General features: G+C 38.8%; 1 protein-coding gene across 1 annotated transcript; it reads right to left on the minus strand.

Moving 5' to 3' along the window:
- Nucleotides 1-15,758: 15,758 nt before the first annotated feature.
- LOC112778955 (uncharacterized) lies at nt 15,759-17,985 on the minus strand. Its single transcript, XM_072228580.1, has 2 exons — nt 15,882-17,985; nt 15,759-15,775 (listed from the first exon to the last, which is right to left on the minus strand). Exons 1-2 carry the CDS (start codon nt 17,983-17,985, stop codon nt 15,759-15,761), a joined length of 2,121 nt encoding a protein of 706 aa, XP_072084681.1.
- Nucleotides 17,986-18,810: the final 825 nt, after the last annotated feature.

Here is an 18,810-nt window from a genome sequence, read left to right on the forward strand (position 1 = left end):
AATTTTTTTTGTTATTATCCTCCAAAGGCTTAACAGAAGAAGAATCCTTATCCTTACGGAAATCGACATTGTCGGAGAAGGACAAATTGGGCAAGAGATTAGAAAAACAATACTAAAATTCGCATCTTTGCAATCCTTGAAGATGATCTTGATAAGGCAGATGACAGTCCACTTGTTGTTGATGTTGCCGGGGCCGGTCTTGGAGGAGAACTTGGCAAAGAGGTTGGCAAAAGAGAGAGCGAGAGAGAAGCCTCCATGAGAGTCGAAGCGGCGCTTGACGGAGTCGATGGCAGCGACATCAGGGGCAACGGAGTGGGTGAGGCGGCTGCAGAGAATGCATTGGGCATAGCGGAGGGAGTTGATGGTAGAGCCATCATCGTTGAGGAGGAGAGGAGGCATATTACGAGTTTTCGCACCAGATATGAAATCTTGAGTTGTTTTTGGGCGCTAAAAAGAAACGACGACGTTTATAAGTTCGCCTGGTTTTTAGTGTGGCTTCCGTACAACCACGTCATCAATCCATTGCCAGAAAATATCTCAGGAACGACTGTTGTTTAGTTCAGGGACATATTTGAGACAATTTTAAGTTGAGGGACAAGTTCGAGACTCGATTGAAAGTTCATGGACCAAGTTGAGATTTAAGTATTTAACTTATTTAAGTTTTTATTTTAATTTATGTTATTTATATGATGATGGTTAAATAAATTTTGAAATTTAATTTTATTTGTTGGATTTTAATAATTATAGAAGTAAAATAGATACATGTAGGAGCGGGTTAGAGTTTAACATTTTACTACTGGTAAATAGGAGATGGACGAATTCTATGCAGATTATTATAAAATGGGACGAAATCGGATAGAACAAAAATCCACCCCTACCCATTCAATTGTCACCTCTATTCACAACTTTATGGCGGGCATATATCGTGATCCTAAATGTCAATTTCATTTATTTTGATCCAATTTTAAAGTTAACAGAAATAAATTAAATTAAATTGAATTGATCTACTGTGAAATTAATATTTAAAAATTTATAAATTTTCTCCTCCAATAGATTGGCTCAAGATCAATGCCGATTAGGCAGTTAAGCATAATCCAAGTCTAGTCAGGTGTGGGACTCTGGTCAGAAACAACGATAGGAGATGGATAATGGACTTTTCAAGAAACTTGGGTATATGTTCAGCCTTTCTTGCTAAACTGGGGCGCTTTTTTATGGGTCTGAAAATAGCGTCGACGCTAGAGGCTCCAGAAAAGTTTGAATAGTTGAAAAAATTAAGTGTCCTAACATGAAGGTAAGTTCAGGATCAGTGTTATATATGACAGAATCAAAGACCACTTGCATGAAGATCACACGTGTACAAAAAAAAAAATCAAAGACATACTCTGTAAATCTAGAACTTCCCCTTCGAAGAATCAATTTTGCTCTTTGTAGTGATGTAATTGGGACATCTTGACTCAGGATGGTTAATCTTGTGAAATTTTCGTCCTTCTTTTGGGCTTTGGCTCCTTTTGTCAACCAAAACAATTTCGTAAACTTTATATATTAAATTAATAAAATTTTATTTTCAAAAATTAAATTTAACAAATATTATATTATATTTATATTAAAATAAATTATTTTAAAATATAATAATATTATATAATATAAAATATTAATTAAAATATAAAAATATAATATTTCATTATTAACTTTACTCAAAAATATTTTTTTTAAATAATAAAAAGTAACTTCGCCCTAAGACAAGTCACCCAAAGCATAATCCGAACCCAATTCAAAAAATAATGCCAGATAAAAACGATAAATCCAAATCTAACAAAATATGTATTGAGTTCGAATTAGATTTTAAACATCCCTATCTTTATATATATAGCTAAGTAAAATTAGTGACGGATCCAAAAAATTTTAAAAGTGGAGACAAATATTATACATGTATCATAATAAAAAAAATTATTATTATAAAATATAACCAGTTTTTTAATTATTTGAATAACACATCTATTAAAGAATTAATAATCTAAAAGAATAAAATATTATTTAAAATATTATTTTTATTTTATATTTTATATATAAAAAATATAGAATAATTTTTATTATCATTATAGTCAAGTTTTTCATTTTAAAGCAAAGAACTTTTAAAATGACAAAATAAGATTTTAATTACCATTAAATTTATAATTTTCATAATGTGTGAGTTTGTTATATTAATTAGAATCTCATTTTTTTTTTATTTTACTAATCTCTTCTCTTTAGGTAAACATAATCTCTTCTCTTTAGGTAAACATAATATCTTTAGGTAAATATATATAGGTGGTATATCTAGTGAGAAAAGTGTCTTTATATAAAAAATGAGAGGATTTAATTATAACTATTAGATTTATATAAATGACTAAAATTACACTATAAAATTTAAAGAGAGAATGTATATAATTAATGTGTTTGAAATTAGAGAAAAGAGATCAGTAATATTCTAATTAGGGAGAGAATAATTAATTTAAAGTATATTTATAATTTTAAATATTTTAAATTATATTATTTAAAATATAATTCAATATATGAAAAGTTACTTTAGTTATGAAATAAATATTGTAATAAGTAGTTTATTTTATTATTCTTTAACTAAGAATGAAGAGTTACTTTGGTTATAAAATTATATCCGTTATTTTCTTAAAAAAATTGACAAATATATTTTAAAAACAAATTACTCCTAAAATTACATCTCACTATGAAATAGATTTATCTTTAATTCTATCGAAGAATGTGGGATATACGGTACATGATGTACCGATAATGATGATTTGTTAGGATATATCTATATTTATTCATTAATGCTTCGCTTTCTTAATGTATTTGCAATAATTTTTTGTTTACAAATGTTAGGTGTACAGATTTTAGTATTATAGTTATTCATATAAAAATAGGGCAAAAAACTTAAATAAGCTAAGGAGAGCACAAATTTACATGATTAAGCTAATTTAAATTCAGCTTCATCAATCAACCAAAACACAATAATATGTAGTTCGAATCAGCTAAGCTCGAACTCCATTTCTATATAATTCGAATCATGCTGATTCGAATTATGAAGAGTCACCCAAAACATGTAATTCGAATTCACCTGGTTCGAATTACACAGTAACAGTAATTCGAACCAGGCTGATTCGATTTACTCCCCAATTCCAATTCCTATGTAATTCGAAAGAGGCTGATTCGAATTACACATTGTACAATTCAAATTAGGCTAGTTCGAATTAGTGAGGACCAGACCTGTATATATATGGTGTGAATGTGAGTTGCTCTCATTAGAGGGAAAAATGGCTAATGAGGAGAGTTTTGTAGCGTTGGTTTACCACAGAGGTTCGATTAAGAGAAAACTCGTTCCGGTGTGAAGTTCACTGATAAGGATCCTCTCAGTATTTTCGTGAGGCCTACGATGAGCTATGATGACTTGTTAACTCTATACTGGTGAAACTTGGTCTGGAAGGTGTGAAACGGGTTAAGAAGTTTTTCTATCGCATTCCAATCACGGTGCTCCAAGAAACCGTGAAGTATGATTGTTTCACGATCGGGAGTGATGAGGACTTGCAGGTCATGTTTCATTATCGCCGGCAGTTTCCCGAAATGAGGACACCAGAGCTATTGGCAAAGTTAGTTGATGTGGTATCCAGCTCGGGGGGTTCGAACTAGAATACCCCTACCATAGGGACGGTAGCCGGTTCTAGCTCCAGACCTGCCGTTGCTTCTTCCTCCGTCCCTGTGTACGAGCCACCTGTCCAACCTGTCGCCTCCCCTTCGTTCGCTGTTGATCTCAACGGCAGCGTAGGCGACGAGGTTGGAACCGGAGAATTTCTGCCGACCTCTTTACAGTGTGTTACACCGGCTGGGGCCGGAGATGGATTGTTGGATGATTCAGAGGACGATGATGTGGAGCCGGATATGATTGTTGATGACAGTGGCGATGATATTGGAGTGAGTGAGCCTGCAGGGGCGGGAGGTGGTTCTAGCTCTGGCACACAGCAGTACCCTCCACATTTTTCATCTTTGGACTTGGATGCCATGAGGCAGGAGGGGGTTCCTGGGGAGCCTGCTGGATTTGGCGCTAAAGATGCGGAAGGGTCTGCAGGTTTGATAGAGTTTCAGGTTGGTCAGCAATTTTAGGATAAAGATGAGGCCCTGTTAAGTGTCAAGACTTACAGCATCCGCCGAGGGGTACAGTACAAGGTAGTGGAGTCTGACTATCGCCGGTATGTGGGCAAGTGTTCTGAGTTTGGAAATGGGTGCACATGGTTGATTCGGCTAAGTCTCCGGCAGGGGAAGGGCATTTGGGAGGTCAAACGGTACAATGGACCGCATACGTGCCTCGCGACATCCATCTCTAGCAACCACATGAGTTTGGATTATCATGTGATCTCGGCATTCATTATGCCAATGGTTAGGGCTGATGCATCCGTCAGCATCAAGGTGCTCCTAAATGCCATAGCCGCACACTTTGGGTTTAGGCCGACGTACAGGAGGGTCTGGTTGGCGAAACAGAAGGCTGTTGCCCTCATCTATGGTGACTGGGATGAGTCGTACAACGAACTCCCTAGGTAGGTCTTAGGAGTCCAGGTGACAATGCCTGAGACTGTTGCTGTCCTTAGGACGAGCCCTGTTGGAGTTGGGGGACAACTGGACGAGTCTCAAGCTTATTTTCACAGACTGTTCTGGACGTTTCCATCGTGTATTGAGGCATTCCGTCATTGCAAGCCGTTGGTTAGTATTGACGGCACCCATCTGTATGGCAAGTATGGGGGAACGTTGCTTGTCGCGATTGCACAGGACGGGAACTCCAACATACTCCCTGTTGCATTTGCACTAGTTGAAGGTGAGAATGCCGAGTCCTAGTCCTTCTTTCTCTCCCACCTGCGTCAGCACGTGACACCGCAGCTGGGTCTGTTGGTTATATCGGACAAGCATAACGGCATCAAGGCCGCGCTTGAGGCTCCCGACGGAGGATGGCTACCTCCAGCTGCATACCGTGCATTCTGCATTTGACATGTAGCAGTAAATTTCGCCCTAACCTTCAAGGGCAAAGACGCAAGGAGGGTTCTTGTGAACGCAGCGTATGCTAAGACCGAGGTAGAGTTCGATTACTAGTTTGATATTCTGCGGTCTGAAGACCCTGCGATGTGTGACTGGGTGAACCGGATTGAGTATTCATTGTGGACACATCATTGTGATGAGGGGCGGAGATTCGGGCATATGACGACGAATATCTCTGAGTGTGTGAACTCAATCCTCAAGGGTGTCAAAAACCTCCCTGTGTGCTCGCTGGTGAAGGCAACATACGGAAGATTGGCCGAACTATTTGTCCGCAAGGGGAGAGAGGCTGAGGCCCAGCTGGGTACCGAACAACAATTCAGTCAACACCTGGTGAAGTGTATCGAGGCCAACTTGAAGACGGCGAGGTGTTTCACGGTGACGTTGTATGACAGGGATAACTCGGAGTTCACCGTCGTAGAGACGACTCCGACTGGTTCGTTCTCACTGGGTAGCTACAGGGTCTCACTTGGATCTCAGATATGTGACTACAGATACTTTCAGGCACTTCATTTCTCGTGTCCGCACGCCCTGGCATGCTGTGCCTACTCACGGATTACTTGGCAGCCGTACGTCCACCAGGTGTATCGTCTTAGTTTGGTATTCAGTGTATATCGAATGGGATTCACACTCCCATCCCAGAGGGTTTCTGGCCACCATATGATAGGCCGACAGTGATCCTGGATCCAAACAAGAGGTGCGCAAAGGAGGGTCGTCCTATGTCCACTCGGATACGGACCAATATGGACGAGGCAGATCCGAATCGGCCGAAGAGATGTGGCCTCTGTTGGTAACCCAGACACACACGTCGGAGTTGCCCACAGGTCGGAGGACCATCCCATACTGGGGGCATTTGAGTAAGTGTATTGTTATCTTTATTACTGCGTCCATTTTACTTTTGCGTTTGGATTACACTGTAATAGGTTTTCTTAGGTGGAGTTGCTGAGGGATAAAATATGTTAAACTTATTGTGATGTACTTTGCATGGTTTTATTAATTAATGAACATGTTCCGTTTCCGTTGTCAAGTACGAAATGTCCGATGAATAGATAAAGCGGTAACGCAATCTACATATTAAATGATGCATGACAAGCAAAGTATAAAAGAACTTAAACAGACAATGGAGTTCGCACTATCAATTTAACGGAAACATGATCAAACAAGAAAGAACTCAAAGGCAATAACCAAAATACAACATGGTTGATACAAATACATAAAAGAAGTAAATACAGTTCCTTAAGGCTGTGTTTGTTTCTAAGAACATGATAGGACAAGACATTGAGAATAGGACAGGACAAGACACTGATGGACAGAGACACAAAATTTTGTGTTCTTGTATTCTGTTTGGTTATAAACTAGAACAAATTATGAAAATTCAATTTATTCTCATTTTTTTCATTAAAAAAATTTGAGATGAAAAATATAACAATACAAAATATAATTATGAAAAATGAACAAGAATAATGAAAGAAAAAATAAAAATTAAGTTGTGTCCCTTGTTAGTGTCTTTGTGTCCTTCCTATCAGGATGGACACAAAATACACTAATTCAGTGTCTTTGGATACATTGTCTCTGTCCATGTCTCCTTTGCCAAACACGATTTTGTATCTTAATGTCCCTGTCTCAGTGTCCTGTCTCTGTAAACAAACGCAGCCTAAGATACAACAGTGATAATGAAATAAAGTCATACAACATAGAGAAATCATCTGAATAGATGCGAACCGGTGAAGCAACGACAGGGTACCCATGTCCTATGGCCTCTCCGAATAAGCGGCTCCTTATCCTCGATCTCATTCTCATCCTCATCCGGGGCAGACTGCGCCACTGGCCTAGGCTGGACGGGTGCCCCGGACGGCCCGACAACTGAATGTGACCCAGCAGTATAGGCAGAAGGAGGGGTACCACCCAATGCAAAATGGTCAGGAGCAGGCACGGTAGGAGGCTCATTCAGATCAACATCTAAAGGTGGCTATGTCCCCGACGTCTGACCACGCCGACGGGCCGCATCATCCTCCTGCATGATAGCAGTAATCTCATCAAGAAAATGTGATCCGCCAAAGTCCGCATCAAGACCATCACCGGTCAGGAAGTCTGAAAACATCGTCCCCGGGCTAACCCATGGGGTACTCTCCTGAAGTGTCTGATCATGGATAGGCACACCGACGAAGTAATCGCCTAGGGGCCCTGAACCAAGTCCACCATCCCCATGCTCAGCCCCATCACCCATACCGGAGCGGTACCACTCTCCACCATGATCGCCATGATGGAGACTAACACCCCCAACTCCAGCATGCCCTCCAGCGTCACCACCGACAAGTCCGTGCTGATCGCTGCCGTCGTCGTCGTCACCACCATCACCGTGATCGTGATCCGCCGCACGCCCTCTCCGTCTGCCTCTACCCCCTCGTCGTCTACCTCCACGTCGACCGTCCGCGTCATTGATAAACCACTATTTTATGGTTTATCTGGTGTTCAATTGAGTGTTTCATCAAGTCTTTACCCACTTATTCATACTAATTGCATGATTTTACAATTCCTTCCTAGTTATGTTCTATGGTTGAAAACTTGCTTCCTAGAGACCTTTAATTTGTGTATTTTAATTCTCCTTTATACCATTCAATGCCGTGATCCGTATGTTAAGTGTTTCAGGCTTTATAGGGCAGGAATGGCTTAGAAAATGGAGAGGAAGCTTGCAAAAATGGAAGGAACACAAGAAACTAAGAAGATGACCAACGAGCATCGACGCGCACGCATGGCTCACGCGTGCGCGCGATATGAAGAAATTATCAGCGACGCGTGCACGTGCCTAACGCGTACGCGCAGATTGGAGTCTGCACAAAAGACACACACGCGTGGACGACGCATACGCGTGACAAGGAAATTTACCAAATGATGCGCACGCGTGACTGATGCGTACGCGTGACTTGCGCGATCTGCAGAAATAACAGAAAATGCTGGGGGCGATTTTGGGCTGCATTTTGACCCAATTTTCGGCCCAGAAACACAGATTAAAGTCAGGGAACATGCAGAGACTCAACACACATTCTCATTAGGATAGTTTTAGGTTTTTAGATCTGAATCTAGAGAGGATTACTCTCCTTCTAGGTTTTCTTTACATTCATAGTTTATTAGTTTTATGCTTTTGCTTTAGGTATTGAAGAGTCATCACCTCCGTTGAAGATACTATTCTAGTTTGTTTCCTTACTTGCTCTTTTATTTATTCCATATTCTTAATTCTTGTTTAGAGTGGTAATTGGATTATTTTCATGGATTGTTAATGCAAAAGATTACTTTTACTTTTATAATTTTGAATCCCTATTTTATTTAAATTATCATGTCTTCTTCTTATATTTCTCTGAGTGTTATATTCATGTCAATGGAGTAGATTCCTTACTTGAGGGGGTTGATTAAAAGGAGACACTTGAGTTGGAAGGCTTAAGTGATGATTAAACTGGAAGTTGTTGGCTAGTTCTGTATTTACTAACGCTAGACCTTCCCAAGGGAGAGGACTAGGATTTGCAAATAAGAGTTAGCTCAATCACTTGACTTTCCTTTATTTAGTAAGGATTAACTAAGTGAAAACAACAATCTTTTTGATACTACACTTAAGAGATCCCAACAAGGATAGAACTTCCGATTAATCATTCCCCCAGTCAAGGCTTTTTAATTCGGATATATAATTTTGTTTTGATTACAATTATTTATTTTTTGTCATTCAAATCTCAAAATCTCTCGAAAAAATTCCTGATTAATAAATTAGCACCCTTTCTAGCAACTCATTGGGAGACGACCTGGGATTCATACTCCCAGTATTTTTATTCTAACTTTGTGAGAACCTTTCTAAATTGATGAGGCGGATTTTAGCTGGTTAAGAGCTATACTCGCAACGCTATTCTTATATTACAATCTCTTAATTGGCCTAATTTCTGCCACGCACCAATTTTTGGCGCCGTTGCCAGGGAGTTGCAATAGTGTGCTAAATTATTAATTAGTATACACATTTTATTTTTATTTGCATATTTTATTTTTATTACCATGAGCTATATGTTTCTCTCATTGAATGACGCGTTCACTGCCTGATCCGATCTTAGCCGCATTTGATCCTGAAATTGAAAGAACTATTTCACGTATTAGGCGAGCTCGACGTCGGTTAGCCTCTGTGGGTGGTGAAGTGATTGTTATCGATTCACCAGTCTCATTTGAGGGCGAATATGAACCACCATCCGAGAGCGAAACAAGCTCCTTTACTACTGATTCAGTTGATTCACGTGCAGATAGAATGGCGGCACCTAGGAGAATTACTCTCCAGGAAGCTGGAGCCCCAGATTTTACAATGCAGCCGTATCAAGTGCATCATCCAACTCTGGCTACAGATTTTGAACTGAAGACTGCACTAATCAACTTGATGCCCAAGTTTCATGGCTTACCTACTCAGGAGCCCATCAAGCACCTCAGGAATTTTCAGACAGCCTGTTCTACTGTTAGGCGTCAGGGTACAAATGAAACTTCTATTCTATTAACTGCCTTCCCGTTTTCTCTTGAGGAAAAGGCGAGGGAGTGGTACTACTCCCAACCTGAAGCGACTATTACCAATTGGGATATGCTCAGGAGAGAATTTCTGGAAAAATACTTTCCAGCTGAGGTTACAGATAGATTGAGAAAAGAGATCTCATGCATTGTTCAAGGTGAATTAGAAACTCTCTATGAGTACTGAGAACATTTTAAGAACCTTCTAGACGCATGCCCCCATCACATGATTGACAGGCTAGTGTTGATCAGCTATTTCACTCAAGGCATGAAGCCTCGGGATAAAACTACATTAGATGGTGCTAGTAATGGTTCTCTGAAGAAGTACAAGATCGCAGATGAAGCATGGCAACTGATCAGCGACTTAGCTGAGTCCACCAGGAATCACAGGCACAGAAACAGCCACTCAAAAGTTGTTGCAAAAATTTTCTCTAGCGTTGAGACTTCTGCTCTTACACAGAGTATATGTGAAATGACCAACCTACTGAAGCAATTATAGTTGAATCAACAACAACAATCTCAGCCTTCCCCACCACAGCAAAGCCAACAGTTAGTCCCCCAAAGAGTATGCGGCATATGTGCTGATTATAGTCATTATACTGATAAATGTCCGCAGCTCCAACAAGAAGACAATACTGTGGCAGCTACTGATAACTTCTATGACCGCCCGAATCAAGGATACAATCAGCAAGGCGGCAACTACAACCAAGGTGGGAACTATAACCAAGGATGGCAAGACAACTCCAACCAAGGTTAGAGGGATAATTCCAACCATGGCTGGAGGGACAACTATAACAAAGGAGGCAGAGACAACAGTGAAAACCAGAGGTAGAATAACAACAACAGACAGCAGAATCAGAACCAACCTTACAGAACTCCTCACCTAAGGCCATCACAAGGACCCCAGCACAACCAATAACAGGTCCCTCAGATCACTTATCCCACTTCCTCATCAAATGACGAGATGCTTCGTTCTCTCGCACAAGGACAACAAGACATGCAGACTACACTGAACTCTACTCTAAACGGTCTGAATGCCACTTTACAAGCTCTCGCCGCCCGGATAGATTCATTACCTACTTTCACTAACCAACCTTTAAGCTCCAGTGGAATTCCTTCTCAACCCTTACCTAACCCCAAGGATAGCATCAATGCCATCACTTTAAGGTCCGGAACCACACTGCAAGAGAGGAACCAAGAGGAGCCAAGCCCACAGGTACACACCCCAGCTGAGGATATGGTAGAAGTGGAAGATGCTGAAGAAGAAGAGGAAGTACAAGACAAGGTTGAAGAAGAAGTAGTTCAGCAAAGGAATGAAGCACCAAAGGATGCAGAAGTTGCAAGTGGCGCCATTCCTATCCCATTTCCACACCTTGCAAGGAAGTCCAGAAAGCATATGGAACTTGATCCCAAAATGGTAGAAATTTTCAAAAAGGTTGAGGTAACTGTTCCCCTTTTTTATGTTATTTAACAAGTACCTAAATATGCAAAGTTTCTGAAAGATTTATGCATACATAAAGAGAAAATTAATGAATTAGAAACTATTCCTTTAGGTAGTTCTATATCTGCTTTAATGGGAGGTATACCAAAAAAATGTGATCCAGGTCCACATGCATGGTTAACTGTACCATTGGAGGTGTAATATTTTCTAATTGCATGTGTGACTTAGGAGCGTGTGTTAGTATAATGTCATTATCTATATATGATACTTTAAGGCTCCCTCCCTTAAAAAGGTCGGCAGCTCGTTTTGTGTTAGCAGATAAAAGTATTATTACAGTAGTTGGAATCGCTGAACATGTATTAGTGAGTATTAAGGGGCTCACATTTTCTATTGACTTCTATATTCTGGAAATACCCCCTAATGACTCAGGAAGACCATCATCAATCCTACTTAGAAGACCATTCCTGAAGACCTCGAAGTTCAAGCTGGATGCATTCTCAAGAACTTACTCCTTTGAGATAGATGGCAGAACAGTGAGTTTCAGTTTAAATGAAGCTATGAAGTACCCTTTGGAAGATCATTCTATCTTCCAGTGTAACATCATTGATGAAACTATAGCTGAAGTTCACCAAGAAGAAGTAGAAGAGAAGCACATGGAGCAAGGTCCAATTGTGGGGACACTCTCTGAACACAATGAGGACACTTTGCCATTATCACTATCCCCGGATGATCCAGAGCCTAGCCATGAGCAGAAATTAGAATTGAAGCCCCTTCCTCTACACCTCAAGTATGCTTACCTTGAGGATAATTAGAAGTTCCCAGTTATCGTTGTAAGGGAACTCACTTCCTAACAGGAAGAGCAACTGCTCAGTGTGCTGAGAAAGCACAAGAAAGCAATTGGGTGGAGCTTGGCAGATATAGTAGGCATCAGCCCTCAAGTCTGTGAGCACATAATATATTTAGAAGAGGAATCAAAGCCTGTCCGTCAACCCCAAAGAAGATTGAATCCCACCATCTTAGAAGTTGTCAAGAAAGAAGTAATCAGGCTACTTGAAGCAGATATCATTTACCCCATCTCAGACAGTGAATGGGTCAGTCCAGTACAAGTGGTGCCCAAGAAGTCTGGAGTCACAACAATAAAGAATGAGCATGGAGAGCTCCTAACAACTAGAGTGTAGAATTCATGGAGGGTTTGTATTGACTATAGACGTCTCAACCAAGCTACTCGCAAGGGTCATTATCCCTTGCCATTTATTGATCAGATGCTTGATCGCCTGTCAGGTAAATCTTATTATTGCTTTTTAGATGGTTATACAGGTTACTTTCAAATTCATGTAGCTCCTGAAGATCAGGAGAAGACTACTTTTACATGTCCCTTTGGAACGTATGCATATAAAAGAATGCCTTTTGGCTTATGTAATGCACCTGCTACTTTCTAAAGATGCATGATGAGTATCTTCTCAGATCTTATTGAAAACTGTATGAAAGTATTTATGGATGATTTTAGCGTGTATGGTGATTCATTTGACCTCTGCTTGGATAGTTTAGCTAGAGTATTAGACAGGTGTGTTAGTTCAAACCTTGTATTGAATTTTGAAAAATGTCATTTTATGGTAAAACAAGGGATTGTTCTAGGACATGTTGTCTCCAAAACTGGTATTTCAGTAGATCCAGCAAAGGTAGATGTCATTTCTAGTTTACCTTACCCCTCCTCCATGTGGAAAGTCCGTTCGTTCCTTGGCCATGTAGGTTTCTACAGGAGATTCATTAAGGACTTTAGTAAGACCGCATTACCTTTATCTAGACTGCTACAGAAAGATATTGAGTTCGAGTTCAGTGAGGATTGCATACAAGCATTTGATAAGCTAAAGATCGCCCTGACTCAAGCTCCGATTGTGAGAGGACCAGACTGGAGCCAGCAATTTGAAATTATGTGTGATGCCTCCTACCATGCAGTAGGAGCGGCGTTGTCTCAGCGCGAAGGTAAGGATCCTTTCGTAATTGCTTATGCATCTAAGACCTTAGATGCTGCTCAGTCTAATTACACTACTACTGAAAAAGAGCTTCTTGCTATTATTTTTGCTCTGGATAAATTCCGAGCCTATTTACTTGGTACTAAGGTGGTAGTATACTCAGACCATGCAGCTCTAAAATATTTATTAGCTAAAAAAGAGTCCAAACCAAGGTTGATACGTTGGATACTGCTGCTGCAAAAAATTTGATTTAGAAATTAAGGATAGGAGTGGTAACCAGAATTTAGTGGCAGACCACTTGAGTCGCCTTGAGCACATTAAGGATGACTCCACTCCTATAAATGATGCTTTTCCATTTGATAGCTTGCATGCAGTATCTGAAGTAGTTCCTTGGTATGCACCTGTAGCTAATTATCTAGTTAGCCATACTTTCCCTCCCAATTTTACTAAACATCAGAGGGACAAACTGAAAAACGAGTCTAAATATTATATATGGGATGACCCATATTTATGGAGGTGTGGCGCTGACCAGGTAATTAGAAAGTGTGTGCCTCAATCAGAATTCCAGTCCATTTTAGAGGACTGCCACTCTTTTGAGAGTGGTGGACATTTTGGCCCTCAAAGAACAGCTAGGAAAATTTTAGACTGTGGATTCTAGTGGCCTACTCTTTTTAAAGATGCTGCTAAATTTTGTAAATCTTATTCCTCATGCCAAAGGTTTGGTAATATATCCAAGAGGAATGAGATGCCTCAACAGATTATGCTTTTCTGTGAAATTTTTTATGTTTGGGGCATTGACTTCATGGGTCCATTTCCAAACTCTAATGATTACCTTTATATACTATTAGTTATAGATTATGTTTCTAAATGGGTGGAAGCAATTCCTAACCGTACTGATGATGCTAACACTGTCGTTTCCTTTGTTAGAAACCATATTATCTGTCACTTTGGATCACCACGAGAAATCGTGAGCGATCAAGGCACTCACTTTTGTAACAGGAGACTAACAGGATTGCTAAAGAAGCATGGGATAGTTCACAAAGTAGCAACAACTTATCATCCCCAGACCAGTAGGCAAGCAGAAGTGTCTATCAGAGAAATTAAACGCATTCTGGAGAAGATAGTAAAGCCTCATAGGAAGGACTGGAGTGCCAAGCTACAAGATGTACTCTGGGCATATAGAACAGCGTACAAGACACCCATTGGGATGAGTCCCTTCCGCTTAGTATATGGAAAGGCTTGCCACCTTCTAGTAGAGGTGGAACACAAGGCTTTCTGGGCTGTGAGGGAGTGCAACATGAATTTTGAAGAAGCTGGTGCTGAAAGAAAGCTGCAACTAGCAGAATTAGAGAATCTTCGCCTAGAAGCATATGACAACTCCAGGCGATACAAAGAGAAGATGAAGGTTGTCCATGACAAGCACATAAAAAGGAGAGAATTCAGACCAGGGGAGTTAGTTCTTCTTTATAACTCCAGATTGAGGCTCATGCCAGGCAAACTGAGATTAAGATGGGAATGTCCCTATAGAGTAGAGAAGGCAGAGCCATACGGAGTTTTTCACCTACGTCATCCTTCTAGCTCCAAATTTATTAAGGTCAATGGACATCGCCTAAAGCTTTATCATGGAGAAAAGATGAAGGATCACAAAGAACTAGAGGTTTTTCTCTTGGAAGACCCACCAACAGAAGCAGAATGAGCCTGAAGACCGTCCAACTTAAGGACGTAAAAGCAAAGTGCTAGGTGGGAGACAACCCACCATGGTATGATAGTTCTTTTTCAATCTTAGTTTTATTTTGTTTTTTTTATTCTTAGTTTTATTTTATTCTATTTTTCTTAATGTTCATTCATAATGTCTGCATCAGCATCTGCATTTTGCATTCTACATACTGCATAAAAAAAAGGGGGTCGACGCGCAAGCATCAACGACGCGCACGCGTCTTATGTGTCTGCGCAATTAGACAGAGAGTTGCCCAAGAGACGCGCGGGAGGGGTGCGTGAAGCACAAAGCCACCCCACGCGTACGCATACCTCACGCGTATGCGTCCCCTGCAGAAAATTCAACCCATGCGTAAGCATCGGTGACGCGTACGTGTGGGGATGAAAATCGGCGTAAAGAGCACCTGAACAAAGAGTTGTGCTGCCCATGTGATGGAAATGTGCTAGAGGCACAAAATCACCCACGCGTACGTGTCCTTAACGCGTGCGCGTCATTTCGCTTTCAGACCACCCATGCGTAAGCGTGGGCGATGCGTACGCATCACATGGTTAATGCAGTTTTCACGCGCATGCGTGCCCTGCGCGCGCGTCGCGTCCCATTTTTAATTTCTCTCATTTTCTTCTCTCCTTTCTCCTTCTCTCTCCCTCCTTTCTCCTTTCTTCCTTCATTCTTCTTTCAATTATTGCATTTAATTATTTTTCTTTCTTCTAAAATTTTTTCTTTCATGCTTAGTTATTTATGGTTTCTTTTTCATACTTTTCTTTTTCTTCATACATTTTTTTTGTTGGTGTTGGAGCTTTATTTGGATAGTACCTTATTATACTTGAGCTTGTGGATATTATATGGAGTGATTTGACAATTGACATATTCAGGGGCGGAGCTAGGCTAACTATTTAGGGGGGTGGTGTTATATTTTATATTACTATTTCTATTGATAAAATTAAAAAATAAATAAATATATAATCTCAATCAAAATAAGACAATAATATATAAAAATTACTACTTACAATTTTGTATCATGAAAAGGCTATTCGACGTTTTTTTCTATTTTCAAAATCATCTATAATTGAATTTGTGTCAAAAATAGCTGCTAATTCTTTTTCTATATAGATGACCAAATTGTCTGCAAGAAATTCATCAGCCATCTTACTTCGGAGTCTTGTCTTAACAATTTTCATTGCTGAAAAAGCTCTTTCTGTTGTTGCTGTAGACACTGGTAGAGTCAAAACAAGACGTATTAATCTATCAACCATGTGATAAGTTCTTGATTTTCCCGTTTCTTGCAACTTGTTGCACAATTCAGAAAGTGTACCAATGCCTTTCAAATGATTTGGTATATCATGCTGATAATGTTGCAACTGAGATTTCAAAATATTTAGCTCATTAGAAGGAAAGTCAAGGGGATAAAACTTCTCTACTAACTTGCTGATTTCTTCAATATTGAATGATTTGAAATTGTCCTTAGGATCCAAAGCACAACTCAAAGTCAAAAGCTCTATTGTTTGCTCATTAAATCTACTATTCAACTCTTGTATTTGAGAGTCAATTGTTGCCAAGAATACATCTATTCGATAATGATGCTCAACTGTCACACTTGGTTGACGAGATCGACCTCTTCCAAAAATATATTGTGCACTCATATTAGGGACTTCAATTTCATGTTTTTCACAAAAATCTTTAACATTTGCAAGAAAATTGCACCATCCACCATCTCTTAATTGTTGAAGAAGTAACTTTGATGTAGAAACAATATGCATTGCATTAAGAATATCTTGAGATTGTTGTTGCAGTGCTTGGCAAAGAACATTAGTGATTCCCATAATCTCTTTCATCAAGTGCAAAGTGAAAACAAATTCAAATGACAATAATATTTTACTAACACCATAAGCCTCACCTCTTTGTGCATAAGTTGTCCCGTCTTCAATGATATTATTGAGAACAATATTGGTAGCAGTAAACATTTTTACCAAACTGCAAATAGAATTAAAGTGAGAGCTCCATCGAGTATCCCCAACTCTTTGTAAAGTGCTTATTTGATTCGCACCTTTGCCTGTTTCTAATTCATTTTGAGCAACCAAGTTTGCATTTTCAATTGCTTGAGCTTCTTGTAATTGATCATGTCTTTTTGAAGAAGCACTAACAATAGTGACAATAGAGTTTAATTGAGTAAAAAATTCATGAATTTGAAGTACCTCTCTTGAAGCTGCCACCAATGCTAATTGTAACCTATGAGCAAAACAATGCACATAGTATGCTTGTGGAGAATCTTTAAGAAACAAAGCTTGCAAACCATTCCACTCACTCCGCATGTTGCTAGCACCATCATACCCTTGACCCCTAATATTTTCAACTTGGAGATTATAATGAGAAAGGACAGAAATCAATTCTTTCTTTAAAGTTATTGCACAAGTATCAGTGACATGCACAAGATCAAAAAATCTCTCTTTAACAAAACCATCTAGAGTAACAAATCTCAAAACAATGGCCATTTGCTCCTTTTTAGATTCATCTCTAGCTTCATCAACAATAATACAAAATTTGGCATCTCCAATCTCTTCTCTAATTGAATTTCTCACCTTAGTAGCAAGAATATGTAGAATTTCTTTTTGGACATCATTTGAAGTATACTTAGCATTTTTTGGAGCATTTTCCAAAACATTCTGTTTCACTCTTTCATTGTAAGATCCCAAAAATTTTAACATTTCCAAAAAGTTACCTCTGTTGCTTGAACTTTGGCTTTCATCATGTCCTCTGTATGCACAACCTTGAAATGTCAACCATCTAATGCAATCTATAGATGCTCCTAGTCGAATTCGATTCTTTTCAATCTCTTCTGATGTTTGCTTATGAAGAAGTCTGTCAATATGTTGTGATTGTTTCATCAAATCATCACATGATTTCAGCGCCTTATGATGGAATGAGTTAGGACCTTTGCCAATATGATTCAAAAGAGCACATTCTTTTCCACTATTTACTTTCTTCCAATTCCTGAAACCATTCTCAATAAAAGCATTTGAACCCGTATTGATTGAAGGTTCCTTAGCAAAAAGAAAGCACGGAAAACAATATATAGCATCATCTTCTATAGAATATTCTAACCAAGATGGGAACAATTTAAACCATGAAGCTTGAAAGCGACGATGACTTTTATCACCAGAAAATGGATAATTATCAAGAATTGGCTGATTTGGCCCAACTTTAATATAAGCCCGACGGATTTCATCTCTTTTATTTGGAGGAAACTTCCAAATCATTGGTCGCATTCCAGGATCTCTTTCCAAACGAAAAACATCCAGTTGATTTGGAAGAAGTCGTGGACGCTTTGAGCTATTCATGAAGAACTTGAAGTAATGAAATTTGATGACCCCTCAAGTATTGGAGTAGTAATAGTAGAAGCATCTTCATTCTCTTGATCTTTTCTTTTAAAAAATGTATCAATGGTTTTGAACTTACTCATAATTCAAATGGCCAAATAAGTTCCTATAATTTAAAATATATTTAGCCAAAAGTATAAATTACAGTCTAAATCTTTATAAAATATAAAAATTATATTTCAATTTAAAATAAAATATTAAAATTTCAGAACAATAATACTAACATCCTAGTATAAATAATATAAAATTGTAATTAAATAGTTAACTAATAAAAAAACTAAATATACAAACTAACATATAATAACATAAACTTAATTAACAAATAATAATAAATTAACTAATTAAGTAAATAACTAAATATATAAAAAAGAATAAAAATAGAACCTTTTTTGAGAAAGAGGAGTGAAAAATCACTTGTTAAACTACTCTCTTTTTTTTAATCTGCAAAAAAAAAATAAGAATTAAAAAGGTAAAATTGTAAAAGATAAGAAGATTAAAGAGATAAAGAAGAAGAAGAATAGGAAAAGTTGTTACCTAAATTTTTTGAAAGCCAAGGTGGGAAGAGAGGGAGAGGAAGAGACCGGTTCAGTTGTATGTTGAAAAATAAAAAAAGGGGATTGGGGAACTGATTAGTGATTATACGTTGGGAAATAAAAAAGGAATAAGGATTGGGAAATAGAAAAAGGGATAGGGAATGGGTCAATG

The sequence above is a fragment of the Arachis hypogaea genome, chromosome 19, assembly GCF_003086295.3.
Source record: "Arachis hypogaea cultivar Tifrunner chromosome 19, arahy.Tifrunner.gnm2.J5K5, whole genome shotgun sequence".
NCBI lineage: Eukaryota > Viridiplantae > Streptophyta > Magnoliopsida > Fabales > Fabaceae > Arachis > Arachis hypogaea.